General features: G+C 38.4%; 3 protein-coding genes across 4 annotated transcripts; 2 read left to right on the forward strand and 1 right to left on the reverse strand.

Annotated features, from left to right (window-relative positions):
* Window positions 1-102: 102 nt before the first annotated feature.
* Window positions 103-4,953, forward strand: LOC140784969 (iron-sulfur protein required for NADH dehydrogenase, mitochondrial). 2 transcript variants are annotated; one of them, XM_073132622.1, is made up of 8 exons: window positions 103-259; window positions 360-483; window positions 1,089-1,211; window positions 2,231-2,328; window positions 2,762-2,888; window positions 2,959-3,044; window positions 4,221-4,346; window positions 4,567-4,953. In XM_073132622.1, the coding sequence occupies exons 1-8, from the start codon at window positions 212-214 to the stop codon at window positions 4,735-4,737; spliced, it is 903 nt and encodes a 300-aa protein (XP_072988723.1). In that variant the 5' UTR covers window positions 103-211; the 3' UTR covers window positions 4,738-4,953. The 2 variants fall into 2 exon arrangements, with proteins under 2 accessions (XP_072988723.1, XP_072988724.1); XM_073132623.1 differs by having other exon boundaries at window positions 4,221-4,341.
* Window positions 4,954-6,596: 1,643 nt separating this feature from the next.
* On the forward strand, window positions 6,597-9,712 carry LOC140785284 (uncharacterized). The gene is made up of 2 exons (XM_073133099.1): window positions 6,597-6,994; window positions 7,146-9,712. The coding sequence occupies exon 2, from the start codon at window positions 7,258-7,260 to the stop codon at window positions 9,469-9,471; it is 2,214 nt and encodes a 737-aa protein (XP_072989200.1). The 5' UTR covers window positions 6,597-6,994; window positions 7,146-7,257; the 3' UTR covers window positions 9,472-9,712.
* An 824-nt stretch (window positions 9,713-10,536) lies between these two features.
* LOC140784376 (uncharacterized) lies at window positions 10,537-15,238 on the reverse strand. Its single transcript, XM_073131759.1, has 8 exons — window positions 14,796-15,238; window positions 14,025-14,294; window positions 12,788-12,914; window positions 12,175-12,236; window positions 11,827-12,057; window positions 11,536-11,657; window positions 11,309-11,447; window positions 10,537-10,900 (listed from the first exon to the last, which is right to left on the reverse strand). The coding sequence occupies exons 1-8, from the start codon at window positions 15,186-15,188 to the stop codon at window positions 10,742-10,744; spliced, it is 1,503 nt and encodes a 500-aa protein (XP_072987860.1). The 5' UTR covers window positions 15,189-15,238; the 3' UTR covers window positions 10,537-10,741.
* Window positions 15,239-15,677: the final 439 nt, after the last annotated feature.

The following is a 15,677-nucleotide window of genomic DNA, read 5'->3' on the forward strand; positions in this document are numbered from 1 at the left end:
ATAAAATTAAGCAGGAATTATAATGGGTTTGGTTTAGAAGATGATAGTCTTCTGTATCCATTAACAATCCACATCTTGACCCGAATCCGATATCCAGTCGTCAGACTGCTCCTTGCGCAGGGTTTAAGGCGGCCCCGAGGCAAATTAGGGCTTTAGAAGAAGGAGAATAAGTTGCTAATAATTAGTTCCATTGATTCGATTCGATCCAGCGATGAGGTGGGATCGGTTGATCTCCTTCAATCGGGTGATTAAAAGCAGTGTATGCCACCAACGTTCCAGCTAATTTTCGAATTTTGGTTCCAGCAACGTCTATAAAGATGGCTCTTTGATTTCCATCTCTTGTGATTGTTTTGATCTAGGGCTCGAATGCTCTTCTCCGGTGGTATAGCACAGTTGGGGCCAAGGGTCCCTCGATTCCTGGTATCAGGGACATCATAGCAGTCGCCTCGGGGAAAGGCGGCGTTGGCAAGTCCACAACTGCAGGTTTTCTCTTGATAATTTTAGCTCTTTTCTTGTGATCAGATTGTAAATTTTGTTTGAACACTGTTCATTGAGACCATTAATGTTTCTAGATTGTTAAAAGGAGGTTGATTCTTTCTTGAAGTATGGCTTGATGAAATGGAGATATGCCTCTAAGCTCAGATTACTTTCAGAATTTGGACAATTAAATCAAACATTAGAAATGGTTGTATTTGTATCCTTGCCATATACATCTGCTTCTTTTCATATCCATGCACCTTAGCACATTGACATTGAAAAGGGCAACCGAGTTGTTACTTTCTTGTCAGCATTGATTTGTCCAAACCCGATTTCCTTGTTGCTGCGGGGGTTCACAATCTTTCCCTGATTTAACTTGGATTTCTCTTTCCTGCAATTTGAGATCACCACTAATGATGATTTATTTTGCTGGGGAGTAGAGTATCATTAAAGGATACTCTGGGAAGGAGGCATATTATTTTACTTTAGGGAAATCCCGCGCACGTTTTCTCACCTATATAGAGTTTTATAGAGTTTTACACTATCCAAGATATCATGATAACATGTTGACTTTGCTTTATAATAGCCTTTAACCTTGAATTTCTTTGCAGTTAATATATCTGTTGCTCTTGCAAAGGCATGCCAACTGCAGGTGGGTTTATTGGATGCTGATATATATGGGCCATCTATTCCTACAATGATGAATCTCCACCAAAAGCCTGAAGTGGGTGAAGGTGCCAACTCCTTTTCCTGCAAATTTTCTTTCAGAATTTGGATTATTATCTTACTGGCCTAAATGCTTAGGTAATCCTATTTACTTTTTCTAATAGGTGAGTTTAGACCCTCTTCTTAATGTATCTACTCAGTTTAAAGAATTGTGTCATGTCGTCATGCTATGTAACATGCAAGAAGACCCTTCTAGCATCTGCTTTGTGTAAACTTTTTTGGGCCAACCTTGACTCTGCTTTAGATATCTAATTGCCTGATACACTGAAGCTCTACATTCTACTGATTCTGTATTTTGCCTCACAACTTATTTTCGTGCATAAGAGAAATAGTTATTACTTTTTAGGATCTCATAAAAATAATTAGTGCCATCAGGATGTGAATCCATCCACTTGTGGATCTTATATTAGGTAACCTGAAATGACATGCTATGCATGTTGGTTCTGCCCCAGCATGGTTACTATTAGTTTGCAACTGTTAGCTTAGATACTACCAAAGCAACTATGCATACTGTATGTAGGACCAGCCAGTTTTGATTCTTTTGAAGATCCATTTTAAATCTTCAATTCATGTCTCTTATTGTAGGAATAATTTTGCAGTATCTATCTTGACATGAGCTCTGTGTCAGTTCCATATTATCTTTTTATTTTCTCTTTTCAAGCAGCAGGTCATATCCTTGCCTCTTGTATCATCTGCAGCATTTGAATCCAAAAAAGTATGACAATTTTTCGCCTAATGGATAATTGTTTGTGTATGACTATTATTGTCAATTTGTATATATCTGCACAGTTTTCATATATGATTATCTTCACGTTGAAAGTCATCAAATACTCAAAAGAGAAATTATCCAATACACCCTTTTGCCTTGCTATATTGGTCGGTTGGTCCCAGTCTTTATTTATTACTGTCATGTTGATTATTTTCTCTTTCGAATTGCATCAACTCACAACTAAATGCTTTTGGTTAGGGTTTGATTCTTGTCACTTAACCTTGTGCAGATCATAACTTTGTCATCTTGTCTTAGCAGACATGAAGATGATCCCTGTTGAGAATCATGGAGTTCGATGCATGTCCATTGGGTTTCTTGTTGAGAAGGATGCTCCAATCATATGGAGAGGTCCTATGGTTTGTTTTTAGCATGTTTTTTCTCCTCTAATTATTGTGGAGAAGTTATTTCCGTGCTTTTGTCATTTGATAGCCTTTGTAATATATATGTTCCTTAATTATTTTCTTAATCAGTTTTATGTGGTTACAACTTGAAGGATAGCCATTTTTTGTTGAATTCACATCTCACACATATGTTGACAGAACACATTCCTCATTAATTGTTAGATGTTGACACAACTGTAGCATGATTTATCACAACATATAGATATACCTTTTTTTAAAACTTAGCTGAATTCTTCTCATGTTTCACTAGTACACATCAGTACTGAAGTCTGTCAAGTATGGCAAAATCTTTCTTTAATTCATTTGAGCTATATTGTTAACCTTAAAACTCTGTGCCTTTTCTTGTAAGACTAGCATTTTCTACATCCAAGCTCATTTATCTCTTTAGGTAATGAGTGCTCTTGAAAAGTTAACAAGGGGAGTCAGTTGGGGAAATCTTGATGTTCTTGTTGTCGATATGCCGCCTGGCACTGGGGATGCTCAGATTTCTATTTCTCAAAGACTTCAGTTATCTGGTAATTAGAAATACTAAGAATTTGACTGATAATATTGAGGTTGTGGGTGACATGTTGGTGATTTTTGCAGGTGCTCTGATTGTTTCAACTCCACAAGATATTGCATTGATCGATGCCCGAAGAGGAGCCAACATGTTTCGTAAAGTTGAAGTTCCTGTATGAAAATTTCTTGCATTTTCTTAAACTTTCAGGCTATGTTAGTATAATTCTTTAAGCTAATTTCTCTCTCTCGCTCTCGCTCTTCATAGCTAAATTTCTTAAGCCTGTTTTAATTTTAAATTTGTAAAATCGACTTTATTCAACTAGGGATTCAACTTTGTCCTTTCTTTGGTCCAACTGTTTCTGCTTTCATCTCCTGTGTGATCCCAAGACTTTTGCTACAAGTGGGCATCCTTCTCGAGGATTGGTCATTTTGATGGCATCAAGATCTTAGTCTTGAAGACTGATCTAAGTGAAAGCCTACTTTGGCCAGGCTGAGATCCAACCTCTATACTATGGTTGGCATGAGCTGAACAATAGGATTTCTAGATCAACCAAGGCCAAGCTAGGGGATGGAAAGTAGGGTACTCAGGGTTCTCCTAATTCAGCATATGGCGATCAACCACCACCCAGCCCTCCTAACTGATGATCGACTGACCATAGAGACTGCTGGAGAGGAGAGGTATGCTTGCCCTGCAGGTGGAAATTGAGGGATTGGGACCTCAATAAGGGAGGAATTGGAGAGAACCAAATCATGAAGAAAAGAGGGTTGCACCAACAGGAGGTGCTAATGATGGAGAAATTGTTGAAGGCTTTGTGGACTAGGTGATAGCATTTATCTATATTTTATAAGCTGTTGATATATCAGATAGGGACAGGCTCATAAGGTTTCAAGTTTACCTAAGCCTGGCCTCAAAGCTAATCAAGGGTATAAATCTTAAGCTGGCTACATACTGTATGTTGAATCTCTGTCCCGCCAACACAAACCTCAGCTGGGTGAGCATGTCAGATTGATTAGGAGTAATGCCTAATCCTATTTACTTATTTAGACTTCTAATATTGACATATTCTGCAGTAATAATCTTGAAAATCTACTAAATTGATTTAGAATGGTAGATTACTTTGATAGATATTTGGATAAGAATTTCGGTAACCATCTTCTCACAGCCTTCATGTCATTCACAAAAACAATGAAATCCTAAGTCTATTTCATGTTTGGCTTCTAAACTTAGCATAATAATTGGGAACAGAAACTAGTAAGTGAGAAAGGAAATTCAAGCATTGACCTGGATTCATTTTAGTGGTGCAACCTTGTCCTTTTTTATTTCTCACAGTTAACTTGTACCTTTGCAGATCTTGGGACTGGTTGAAAACATGAGCTCCTTTAAGTGCCCACACTGTGGTGAAGAATCACACATTTTTGGACGAGGTGGAGCACGACAAACAGCAGAAGATATGGATATGCAGTTCCTCGGTGAGGTTGGTGTACATCAGTCATCACCATCATATTACTTAGTTGCAACCTTGTTATACTGTCCATGTGCTCGGTCGCCTTATGTTAGTCCATTATAATTGCTTGAAGTACTAAATTTGCTACAATACCAGAATAGTTGCAGCATTTTGAATAAAAATGCTCCTTTGGATTCAGTATTATGGGTTCAACTTTTAATGAATGGCTCTTGCTCTTATCCTGTTACAGATACCCTTGGAGCTAGATATAAGAAGCGGTTCTGATGAAGGCTATCCAATCGTCGTATCTTCCCCTCAGTCTGCCTCAGCAAAAGCATACATTAATGTAGCTGAAAAGGTGGCCAACAGGCTCAAGGAGTTGGCAGAGGAACGTTTGATGGGCCCGCAGATCTCTCTGTGAAATTCATCAGCTATCAGTTTTGACTTGTTGTTCGAGAGAAATGCTAATGTTCTGGAGAAGTTTAGTAGATAATTTGAAGGCAGATGTGCTAGTTAATACGAGAACATGACATGATGTGTATGCTGACAATGTTCTTGAATATCTGCTACTTATGATGCCTCTCTAATATTAATGTTTTATTTCAGATCAAAATTTATGAACTATTAGTTTTGGCAATTTTGATGTTCTGGGCGATTTTGGTAATTATAGTTTGTCTTACTTGCATGCAATCTCTATGTGATTTTACTGTACTAGCTAGCAATCATATTATCCAGGTTTCAAGCTTGATAATAGTTCATTTTAGCGATAAAAGATTAAAAGATAGTTGTCCCTTATTATTTTAAACAAGGATTGCTATGCCACAAGGATTGCCCAATATTAAATAGTTTTGACATATCAAAAATAGTTTTTAGATCTTTCTAAGACTGTTCCAAATTATGAGTTTCTCTTCTTTTGTTACGAACCAATTCTGAAATAATTTAGAAGTAAGAAAATTTTCATGTAAGAAAATTATGAAAATTTATATATAGATAGCATCAGAAGTTAATGTTCTAATAGATTTGGTTTTACTAGAATTTGACATCCGAATGAAAATTTATAAAAGAAATAGTGAAGAAAAGTCGAAATAGGGAAATAGAGGAAGGTCAAAATAGGGGAGAATAATAAATATCTGACGTTGCAATTCGGAATACTTCTTTAGTTATGATATACTTTTCGAAAGATAAAAATAATCTAATAATTATGATAAAAAATAAAGACAAAAATATTAACTTAGCTAAACTCAGATTTATTTAATGATAATTATCAACACATATTCACTCCTATTTATAGGAGTAAAAGTTTCGATTGAATTCATATGTAGATTATCCAATTTATTTAAAATTTAAAATAATAAGATAAAACTAACTAACTAATTTGATTGGATCCATAGGTAGATTATCCGATTTATTTAAAATTTAAAATAATAAGATAAAACCAACTAACTAACTTGACTCGACTTAATCTATGTGGTTGGATAATTATATCTTTTCTCGAATTCTCTTTATTGGTACAATTAATTTGCGCAAAACTGAATCCTTTATACTTTTAAAATTTAAAGTATAATATGTATAACTTAATCACAAAAAATATATAAAAATGTCACGAAATGAAGATACTCTCTCCATATCAGACCCATCTAACTAACTTTGCATGATTTGATATATATACTTCTCCAACAATTAGGGATAAATATCTCTCTCTCTCAAGAAAGAACCCAAAATTTTGATTTAAAAAAAAAAAGAAAAAAGAAGAAGAAATTCATGTGGATTTCATGCGCTCAAAACAAGCACTAGCATCTGGTAACTGCTCTTATCTGGATATATAAAGCTAGCATCACACCTTATCTGTGTGTATTCATCCATATCTTGTTCAAGCGACTAGTGTATGAAGTATCACACTAATCCAAGTGGTTGCCACGTCCAAGATAGAAGTTTTGGGACATTTAAAAGTGTTTAAATGCGATAACTAAGCCATGATCCAAGCTTGGATCAATCTATTTTTACTATTACAAGAGCTTAAACTGTGTGTTGGATCTTGGAATAACTTTAGCTAATAATAATTCAAGTGGATTTTTTTTTTTTCATTTCCGATCTAATACCAATTGTTTGAGTATCATTAGGACTTTGATTAACAGCAAATTATCTAGTTAAATCCGTAAAGGGGTAGTATAGAAAATTGAGAGGAGGATCACACAAACATACAGGGGTAAAAGAGTAATTTAGGGATAATAGATAAGGGGGTACCTCTCTATGTTGACCTAAATGCCCTCTTTTCCTTCACCGCCGTAGCCTTCCCCTTCCTTTCCCAAACCCTCTTCTGCCCTTTTGCCCCTGCAACTCTTCTCCCACTCCTCTCCCTCTCATCTCTCTCTTTCTCTCTCTCTCACCCTTGCCCTTCGCCTACTAAATCTCTCTTCTCTCCCTCTACCCCTCGTTCAAATCTCTCTCATCTTCGCGCCCAACTCCCGCCGAGCCGAGAGTTTGCCTTCCCCCATCTCGATTTGAAGGGAAAGGAAGGGCTTTTCCTCGTTTCCTCGCAGATCTCTTCTCCGTCTCTTGTGTTTTTGCTGATTCCTTTCTGGGTATTGTTCCTTGGACTCTGTTCTCGGATTTCCCTCAAGAAAGATGGGATTTTGATCGAGGTTTCTCTTGCGAGAGGCCCCAGTCCATTGTTTGAGGTATTGTTTGTTCTTCACTAGTTTTGTTGTCCTTTGTTTTTTTTTCTTTGAGGTTTGCAGCTGAATTCTTCATGTCGGAGCTCGCAATGGTAGTAAAAATCATAACTTTATCAAGTTTTTGCATTTTTTTCCCTATGTCTCTATTGTGCAGATAAATTTCGTGGGAAACGACATTTTTGTGTTGTTTTTCTATTCTGTCAAGAGGCGTTGGGGGTCTGGCGAGCTTTTGAGCTCACAATTGTTATTTGTCGGGCGATTTCCACATGGCCAACAATGATTTGGTTCTTGGCCAGAACCCTGATTTGGCCCTCGGCCAGAACCACCATGATCTAGTTATGGGGCAAGGACATGGGTTGGGCCTTGGGCAGAGGCACAATCTTGGTGTTGGACATGACCATGATCACGAACTTGGGCTCGGGCATCATGACAGTCGGTTGGTTCTGGGTCATCACCATCCCCATGATCACGACCACCACGGTCACAACAATGAGCTTGCACTGGGATATAGCCATGATCAGGATCAGGATTCCCTTGGTGATCAAAATCATGAATTGGGTTTATCAGATAACCATGAATTGACTCTTGCGGAGTCGCATGATCTTAGTGTTGACCAAAACCTGGATCATCTGTCGGTTGATCATGCACAGGAGCTAGCCCTCCAAACCACGCATGAGATGTCACAGCCTCTATTGGTTGCTCCACCTGTCTTGCAGTCACGCAGAGCCATTGTAAGCGTTGACCATCAGCTCACTGTGGGCCAAGAGTTTCCTGATGTCAAGAGCTGCCGTAGGGCTTTAAGAGACACTGCCATTGCTTGCCATTTTGAGATTCAGACAGTGAAGTCAGACAAGACACGCTTCACTGCCAAGTGCGCAGCAGAGGGGTGTCCGTGGCGCATCCATGCTGCAAAGCTCCCTGGCGTCCCTAGTTTCACCATTAGAACTATCCATGACCAACATACTTGCAGCGGGATCAACCATCTTGGGCATCAGCAGGCATCTGTCCAGTGGGTTGCAAATTCTGTTGAGGAGCGGCTTCGTGAGAACCCACACTACAAGCCTAAGGAGATCCTAGAAGAGATACACCGCATGCATGGGATCACTTTGTCCTACAAACAGGCTTGGAGAGGCAAGGAGCGGATCATGGCTGCTGTCCGTGGGTCTTTCGAAGAAGGATACCGCCTCCTGCCCCAGTATTGTGAACAAGTGAAAAGAACAAATCCAGGAAGTATTGCATCAGTTTATGGCAATCCAGAGGATAATTGCTTCCGCCGTCTTTTTATCTCTTTTTATGCTTCAATATATGGTTTTGTTAATGCATGTCGTCCATTAATTGGGCTTGATAGGACCCTCCTGAAAAATAAGTACCTTGGTACATTGCTTTTCGCCACTGGATTTGATGGAGATGGTGCCCTTTTTCCTTTAGCATTTGGAGTTGTTGATGAGGAAAGTGACGAGAACTGGATTTGGTTCTTATCTGAGCTGCATGCTTTGCTGGAGGCCAATACAGAGAATATGCCTAGGCTCACAATATTATCCGATAGGCAGAAGGGTATTGTAGATGGAGTGGACTTTAACTTCCCGACTGCTTTTCATGGGTTCTGCATGCGTCACCTTAGTGAAAGCTTCCGGAAAGAATTCAGCAACTCACTGCTTGTCACGCTCCTCTGGGAAGCTGCCCATGCTCTTACAGTTATAGAGTTTGAAGCGAAGATATTAGAGATCGAAGAAATTTCACAGGAGGCTGCTTTCTGGATTAGACGCATTCCACCTCGTCTCTGGGCAACAGCTTATTTTGAGGGAACACGGTATGGACACTTGACAGCGAACATAGTCGAATCACTAAACAGTTGGATACTTGAAGCTTCTGGCCTTCCAATAATTCAGATGATGGAGTGCATCCGGCGGCAGCTGATGACGTGGTTTAATGAACGGCGTGAAACAAGCATGCAGTGGACCACAATCCTTGTCCCATCCGCTGAGCGCCGTGTATCAGAGGCCATAGAGCGTGCACGGGGCTATGAAGTTGCAAGAGCAAATGAGGCAGAGTTTGAAGTGGTCTCTCCTCATGAAGGAACAAATATTGTGGATATTCGCAATCGGTGCTGTTTATGTCGCGGATGGCAGCTATATGGTCTTCCTTGTGCTCATGGTGTAGCAGCACTTGTTTCTTGCAGACAAAATGTTCATAGGTACACGGAGAGCTGCTTTACTGTTGCAACTTATCGGAAGACATATTCACAGACGATACATCCTATTCCGGACAAAAGTCTTTGGAATGAATTATCTGATGTAGGCCAAAATGGAGAGAATAAACTTGAGATATTCATAAATCCACCCAAATCATTGAGGCCTCCTGGTAGGCCTAGAAAGAAGAGAGTTCGGGCAGAAGACCGCGGCCGAATTAAGAGGGTTGTGCATTGTAGTCGCTGCAACCAAACAGGTCATTTCAGAACCACTTGTGCAGCACCTATATAAACAGCTGCATTTTCTTTCTCAAGTAGTAGTGAGGACGTTGTGAAAAGTTAGGTGTGTCTACTATGTTAGCATGGATGGAGATCTTTTCTTTTTTGTATCCTTATGTGATTTTAGGTTATGTCCTAGGTTCTCCCAATGTATTAATAATGGGATGCTCTTAAATTTAGTATTGAATCAGTGGAACCGGATGGCCAATTCATTTACACTACAATAGAAGAATAACCAGTTAATTTGAGTGAAAGAGTTCTTAATATTCTTTTGTCATAAGTGTCTTTCTCTACTTCATGAAAACCAAAACTCTGCAGTGTGTAATACCTTTTGTTTCTTGGCATACGTTAGACGATTGTTTACAATATCTCAAAATTATCATATAAGCAAGATCATGATTTGCTCGTATCTTTATTAATTGCAATATCTCAAGAATTGGTAACTTTGAGATATTGCAATCAATCTCCAAAATATCACAATCAATCATTAAATTGTCATAGTGAATCTAAATTGAGCAAATTCACTTGTAAATCAAATATAACAAATTGAGTAAATTGTAATCTCACTCGTATAATAATCTTGAGATATTGTAATCAATCTTCAAGATATTACAATCAATCATAATAGTGTCATGATGAGTCTAAATTGAACAAATTCACTTGTAAATCGCATATAACAAATTAAGCAAATCATAATCTCGCTCATGATAATCTTGAGATATTGTAATCTATCTCCGAGATATCTCAATCAATCATAACAGACAGTGTATTGGATCTGTTTGACCAAATATAACATCATAACGAATCTAAATTTCATGAAACTCTTCTGCTATTTAATTGGCATTTTTTTTGTTCAATTTGTTAGTATAATTTGGTTGAACTGTAAGAAGATCACAAGCTTGAAGAGATCTTGTCATGAATTTGCTGCTCATACATATACAATCTTTTACCTGAGACAGCCATTGAAGTAATGTCTTTCAGGATATACTATTTGTCGAAGTGTCTTGTTTCAGAAATTATATAAGGATCAAGCGATCACTTATGTGCAGGAGGTCTGTTAATACCTTACGCTTCATCATTTGTTCACTGTTGAATATTTTCTGCTTTCAATTCCAATATAGGATAAAAATTCTTGCTTTCAGTAAGTGAAGCGTTTGCAACTAGTGAAGCCCTCTATTACATTCCAAATAACTTCATCATTTACAAGTCTTAACTCAACTAATTGGAAGATAGTTTTCGTCGTGAAGATGGAAGTCTCGGAACTTCGAAGCACTTTGGTATGTTCATGAGGTTGAAACTGTCTGAGCTTTAAGTACCTGCCTTTCAGACTCTAAACCTGGAAACTGACCAATGTCATGACCAGCAACCTCATGAAATGTATCATGTACGCCAACGGCAAATTCATCAGGTTGGGCTCCGCTATCTTGAAAGTAATCAGCAATCTGCATTGCCAAATGAAGATCAAAGATGAAATTGAGGACGAGGAAACAGAGAAAATTGAAAATCTGCAAAGATGTAAACTTGTTAGTCTCAAAGCTTATGCCAACTACTCTTCAGAAGCATATAAAACCTACCAAACAACATTGGTACTTAGAGGCTTAAGCATTACGAGGTAGGTGCCCTAGCCACAAGCATACCATGACTGGATTTTAGAACAGTGCATATAAAAGTCAAGTAAAGATACTACGAGTATGAACATGTATGAAGGGTCACCCTATTCTAGTTATCATCTTTGGAGAACAGGTAGTAGAGCGAAACTGGAGGCGTGTAATGCCACAGGATTTTTCTACTAATCATTTAAAAATGCACATTTTGTCAAATAACCACAGTTAGAAAGAAGTGCAAATTACATGATTTGCAAGAGATATTCCACTTAAGGCTGCACATTCTATACTTGACCCAAGTAACCAGTCACCACAAATTCCTGCCCTCCCATGAGGATCAAAGATACAAGATATTCCTGGAGTATTTGTGGGGAGGGCCGCGCCCCTGAGAAAGTAGACATAAATTAAGTAAAACATATGGCATCATTATTTGGGATCCACAAATGCTGAACATGAGAAAAGGCAAAGCAGACCATAATTGGACTCTGGTATAAAATGGTTGCTGAAGTGATCCCTTAGGCAAACCCAGAGCAAGTTCGACACCCGCAAGTATATCTCCTTTTACTTTTTCTGCTGTCACATTAGGAATATTTTCCTGAAATTTATATGTGCTTTTTGTAAGGAACCTATTGCAGCAGTGACAGGAAAATTTTTTTTCTAAAATCGTCATTGATTATCTTTATCTAACATGACAACTACTTTATAAATGGTTGGTCTTTATACCCTATAATGATTCAGAACATAAAGGTGAGCGAATTTGAAACCTGTGGAACTTTGGTTCTTTTTCCATAAGAAGAGGTACTGAAAAAGGTCCAAGATTGAGGCATGCCACTCCGTGAAGGAAAAAGTTTGCTAGTGTTGTTCGCCATCCAAGAAAGTGAGTCAACACCTTTGACAAATGCTCCTTCAAATGCTGCATGTGGCCCATATCGAGGAATTGGAAGCGGTTCTTTAAATGCTGCAAGAAGTGCCCAGACAGCACTGAGTTCCAGCCTCTACAAGAACCAAACAAGATTAAATCTATAGTTCTCAATAGTCAAAGAACATTTTGTCATTATCATCACTAGCTTTCAGGATGCTACAACAATATTTATCTGGTCAAAAAGGCAAACCTTCATTTGTCTAGTTAAAAGTGGTAAACCTGATGAAGAAAGCAAGCGATTTGCACATTTTCCTGTTAATGGAGCAGCACAATTTTTAAATCATTTTAAAGTGATTGATACACACACAAGCACAACAAAAGAGGAATGTTTACTTAGTAATGCATCAATTTGTGCAAAATAAGAGGGCATCAGCCAGTTTCGGGAGCCTAGACTTATTCCCAGATATGCTAGAATCAAACAATTGTTTCTCAACAGGTTTGAGCCAGCACCCAATAAAGCAAGGATAAAATTGTCATTTTAGATAGTCAATAAATGTAGCAGCTAATTTCATACATAAATTTCAAGAGAATGTGCACTTGCTGCATCATGATCCACCAATAATTTGTTTCATCCAGACAAGGCATGTCAAGAGTAAAACAAAAGACACCAGCTAATGGTTCATTCTCCATAAATTAAGTGTAGTAAACTACTACAGAAAACCATGTATTGGGCTAGTGGCATATTTTTCAGTAGTGGGCATCCTCTCCATTATTGGTATGATACTGGGAAAGACAAAACATAAATAAGACAACTTGATTCACGAGCCACTCAACAAGGAAAAGGGATTACGTGATGTACTTACCGTTGTGTGCAATTACAATTGCATCAAACTGTCCGTGGGGTTTTTCCTTCTCAGACAAGTACCATACTCCATTGAATGGCTCGATCTTACTTATCCAGCAGGGTCTCACAATATTAACCATATGATTCTGCAGTTGGAGTTGAAATGCTACTTAGCAAAGAGATAGTACCAACCTAGCCAATGACAGAAACAGAAATAGCTTAAGAGAAGAAATCCAATATTGTATAAGTAAAATAAAAGTATAAAGTTGCTATAGAAGTGTTGCTTCTTATTTAGTTGATTGACAAATCAAAATATTTGAGGATCATTTGGAGAAAATATTTTTAAGAGGTAAATTAACCTTTGGCATAAGGGCTCAGTTTGTTTAAAATTGTAAGATCGGAGAAAGGCCCTATACTTTGCCAAATATAAACTTTTGCAGCTCTACAGAACAGTGGATTGTCGTTCCGGTCGAACTTGCTTATCTATGGTTTTGAGAGTTCGGTCTTGAAATAACTGATTGAATTGAGTTGCAACACCAATCAAACAAGCTTTCTCCTAAAACCCCTCAAAAACTAATTAAGAGTATCACTGATTTAATATTTAGCAGGGTCCAGTATCAATTACAGTCACAAACAGAATCTTGAGTTTGAGTTGGCTTCTTGGTTTCAACCATGAGATAATATTGCCAAAAGCTAGATAAAAAGATATTCATCTCTGGGAGTAAGAATAGTGCATGCAAGTAAAGTATGTTTTGGCCAATATAGTTACAGTAAGGAGTTTTTCTTGTGCAGTAGTCAAAAGAATCAACTGTTCTAGATTTAGCAGTGAACAGAATCATTTGAATGCAATCATATCTCAGCATCTTGAGTTTGAGTAGGCTTCTTACTTAGTTTCATCGACAAGTCAGTGTTGCTACTTGTTACAAGCTGGGAAGAACGATATTCACTATAGTGGGAGACAGAATAGTGCATGAAGATAGAATGAGCATCTTAGATGGATATTAAAATATTTTCATTTGTGCATTAATCTTTATTATAAAGTAACAGCGCACACTTGATTAATAGCTAGAATAAGTAACTAGGCGTACTATGCAAATTAAATTTAAACAAAATGATGAAAATGCAAGTTCAGAACTATGGAAGGCCATTATTATAACTTTCCTAATTTAGGTCATTACAGTCTTACAGATAAATGGTTCTCTAGTTGTCTTCAGATTAAGATTCACTGACATAAGGAAACGAGGCAGTTCCCTTACCTCAAGTAAAATAGAATCTGCGAGCACTCGCATGCCATTCACACCTATATATTTTGCAGTTGATGAAGCTAGAGGAGTGAAATGGCCACCATGTTCAAGTTCTCCAAAAAGCCCCTTCCATTCACGAACCAATCCTTTTTCCAGCCATCTATCAACTAGCTTCTGAAACCTTTGATCACTCACAGTAAAGAATTGAGCCGCATGATCAAATACCAGTGGCTGTGGATCTATCATTCGTGTTGCAAGCCTCCCACCTAAACCATGCATTCCCTAGAGAGGACAAGAAGAATTTAAGCTCATCCTGCTTGTAAGTAAAAAAGGATACTTCTCATGCAAGTAAAATAATTTTTCCTGATAACAGCAAGAAAGTGAAAAGATCATGGCAGGAGTAGATAGACAATTAAGTAGTAACTACAAAAGGCTGCTACTGCGCCATTCTTAGTAACTTCCACGGCTCCACTAGTAGAAATACAAGAGCAAAGACAACCAAAAACTAGTGAACCAACCAAAACAATCACATTCTTTACTCAGATTTGCATCTTAGAGTTCAAACTTTAAAACAATTTTTAAAAATAGTTTTATCACGACAGAGAAGAAAAATAAATTAAAGAGAAAGTATGAGCTCCCATTACAAGGATTGATATTTATATAATAATTTCATGGAAAATGCGTTTTGTTTCAGAAGAGCACATTGCACCCATAAAGGATCAAACTTTATCACACTTGACAACTCAAAAGAAAGACCAATCAAGACAAAACCGCGACACTAACCGTATCAAACACCACTGACCGAATCCCCCTCTCTTCGAGTGTAGCCGCACAAAGCAACCCCGACACGCCACCGCCAATGACCGCGACCACGGGATCCTTCGGCACGGGAGTCGTGAACACGACCTGCTCCTGGATGAAGCTCTTCTTGATCACCGACCTCCGTGAGGTCCCGTACGAGCTCCTCCTCCTCCTGGGGTTTCCGCCGCCGCTCGCGCCATCCGTGGAGCTCCTCCCCTTTCCAGCGCCGTTGGATTTGAGGGGCTTGGAATCAGACTTGGAGGAGCATAGAGGGGAGAAGAACGGAGGAAACCTAGGGTTTCTTTTCGAGAGGAAGGGTTTCGAGGGTTTGATGGGTTGGAGGATGAGGGAGGAGGGGAGGAAAGCAGCAACCATTGAGGAGAGGAGACAGGGGAGTGTAGTAGTATTAGGTTGTGTTATCTTCAACGGTTACTCTCACTATTTATTACATGGGCCATTTTGCAAATAAACCCTGGTTGCGCTTTTGCACAAAACATCCCTATATATATATATATATATATATATATATATGAAGGGAATTAAGAAAATAAATAAACATATTTTAAATGATCAGGGAGCCAATCATAGACTGCCAAGTATCTACCCGCGAGAAATGCCTACAATTTCACATTAGTTAAACTGAAGAGTTTTATAATTATTCTTGCGAGTTTGGCGCCAAAGATAACAACCTCGTCAACGGAAACAACTGCCAAGAACCAAAGAGAGCACGGGTGTATATATATAATCTACGCGACCCTCTCTCTATCAAGCTTTAGAGAGAGAGAGAGAGAGAGAGAGAGATCTTTGTCTGAGTTGTCTGAGTAGTCTTCCATTCCTTTGAATGGCCCCGCCAATGGAGTTGTT

The sequence above is a fragment of the Typha latifolia genome, chromosome 3 (assembly GCF_019914945.1).
Source record: "Typha latifolia isolate L0001 chromosome 3, TyphaL0001v2, whole genome shotgun sequence".
Classification (NCBI taxonomy): Eukaryota; Viridiplantae; Streptophyta; class Magnoliopsida; order Poales; family Typhaceae; genus Typha; species Typha latifolia.

Coding starts and splice junctions, on each gene's coding strand:
- LOC140784969 (XM_073132622.1), top strand. CDS start 212: ATGAGGTGGGATCGGTTGATCTCCTTCAATCGGGTGATTAAAAGCAGT. Junction 3,045..4,220: donor TTCGTAAAGTTGAAGTTCCT/GTATGAAAATTT, acceptor GTACCTTTGCAG/ATCTTGGGACTGGTTGAAAA. Junction 4,347..4,566: donor ATATGCAGTTCCTCGGTGAG/GTTGGTGTACAT, acceptor ATCCTGTTACAG/ATACCCTTGGAGCTAGATAT.
- LOC140785284 (XM_073133099.1), top strand. CDS start 7,258: ATGGCCAACAATGATTTGGTTCTTGGCCAGAACCCTGATTTGGCCCTC.
- LOC140784376 (XM_073131759.1), bottom strand. CDS start 15,188: ATGGTTGCTGCTTTCCTCCCCTCCTCCCTCATCCTCCAACCCATCAAA. Junction 11,448..11,535: donor TATACCAGAGTCCAATTATG/GTCTGCTTTGCC, acceptor CTACTTTCTCAG/GGGCGCGGCCCTCCCCACAA. Junction 10,901..11,308: donor GAATATCTCTTGCAAATCAT/GTAATTTGCACT, acceptor TTGGCAATGCAG/ATTGCTGATTACTTTCAAGA.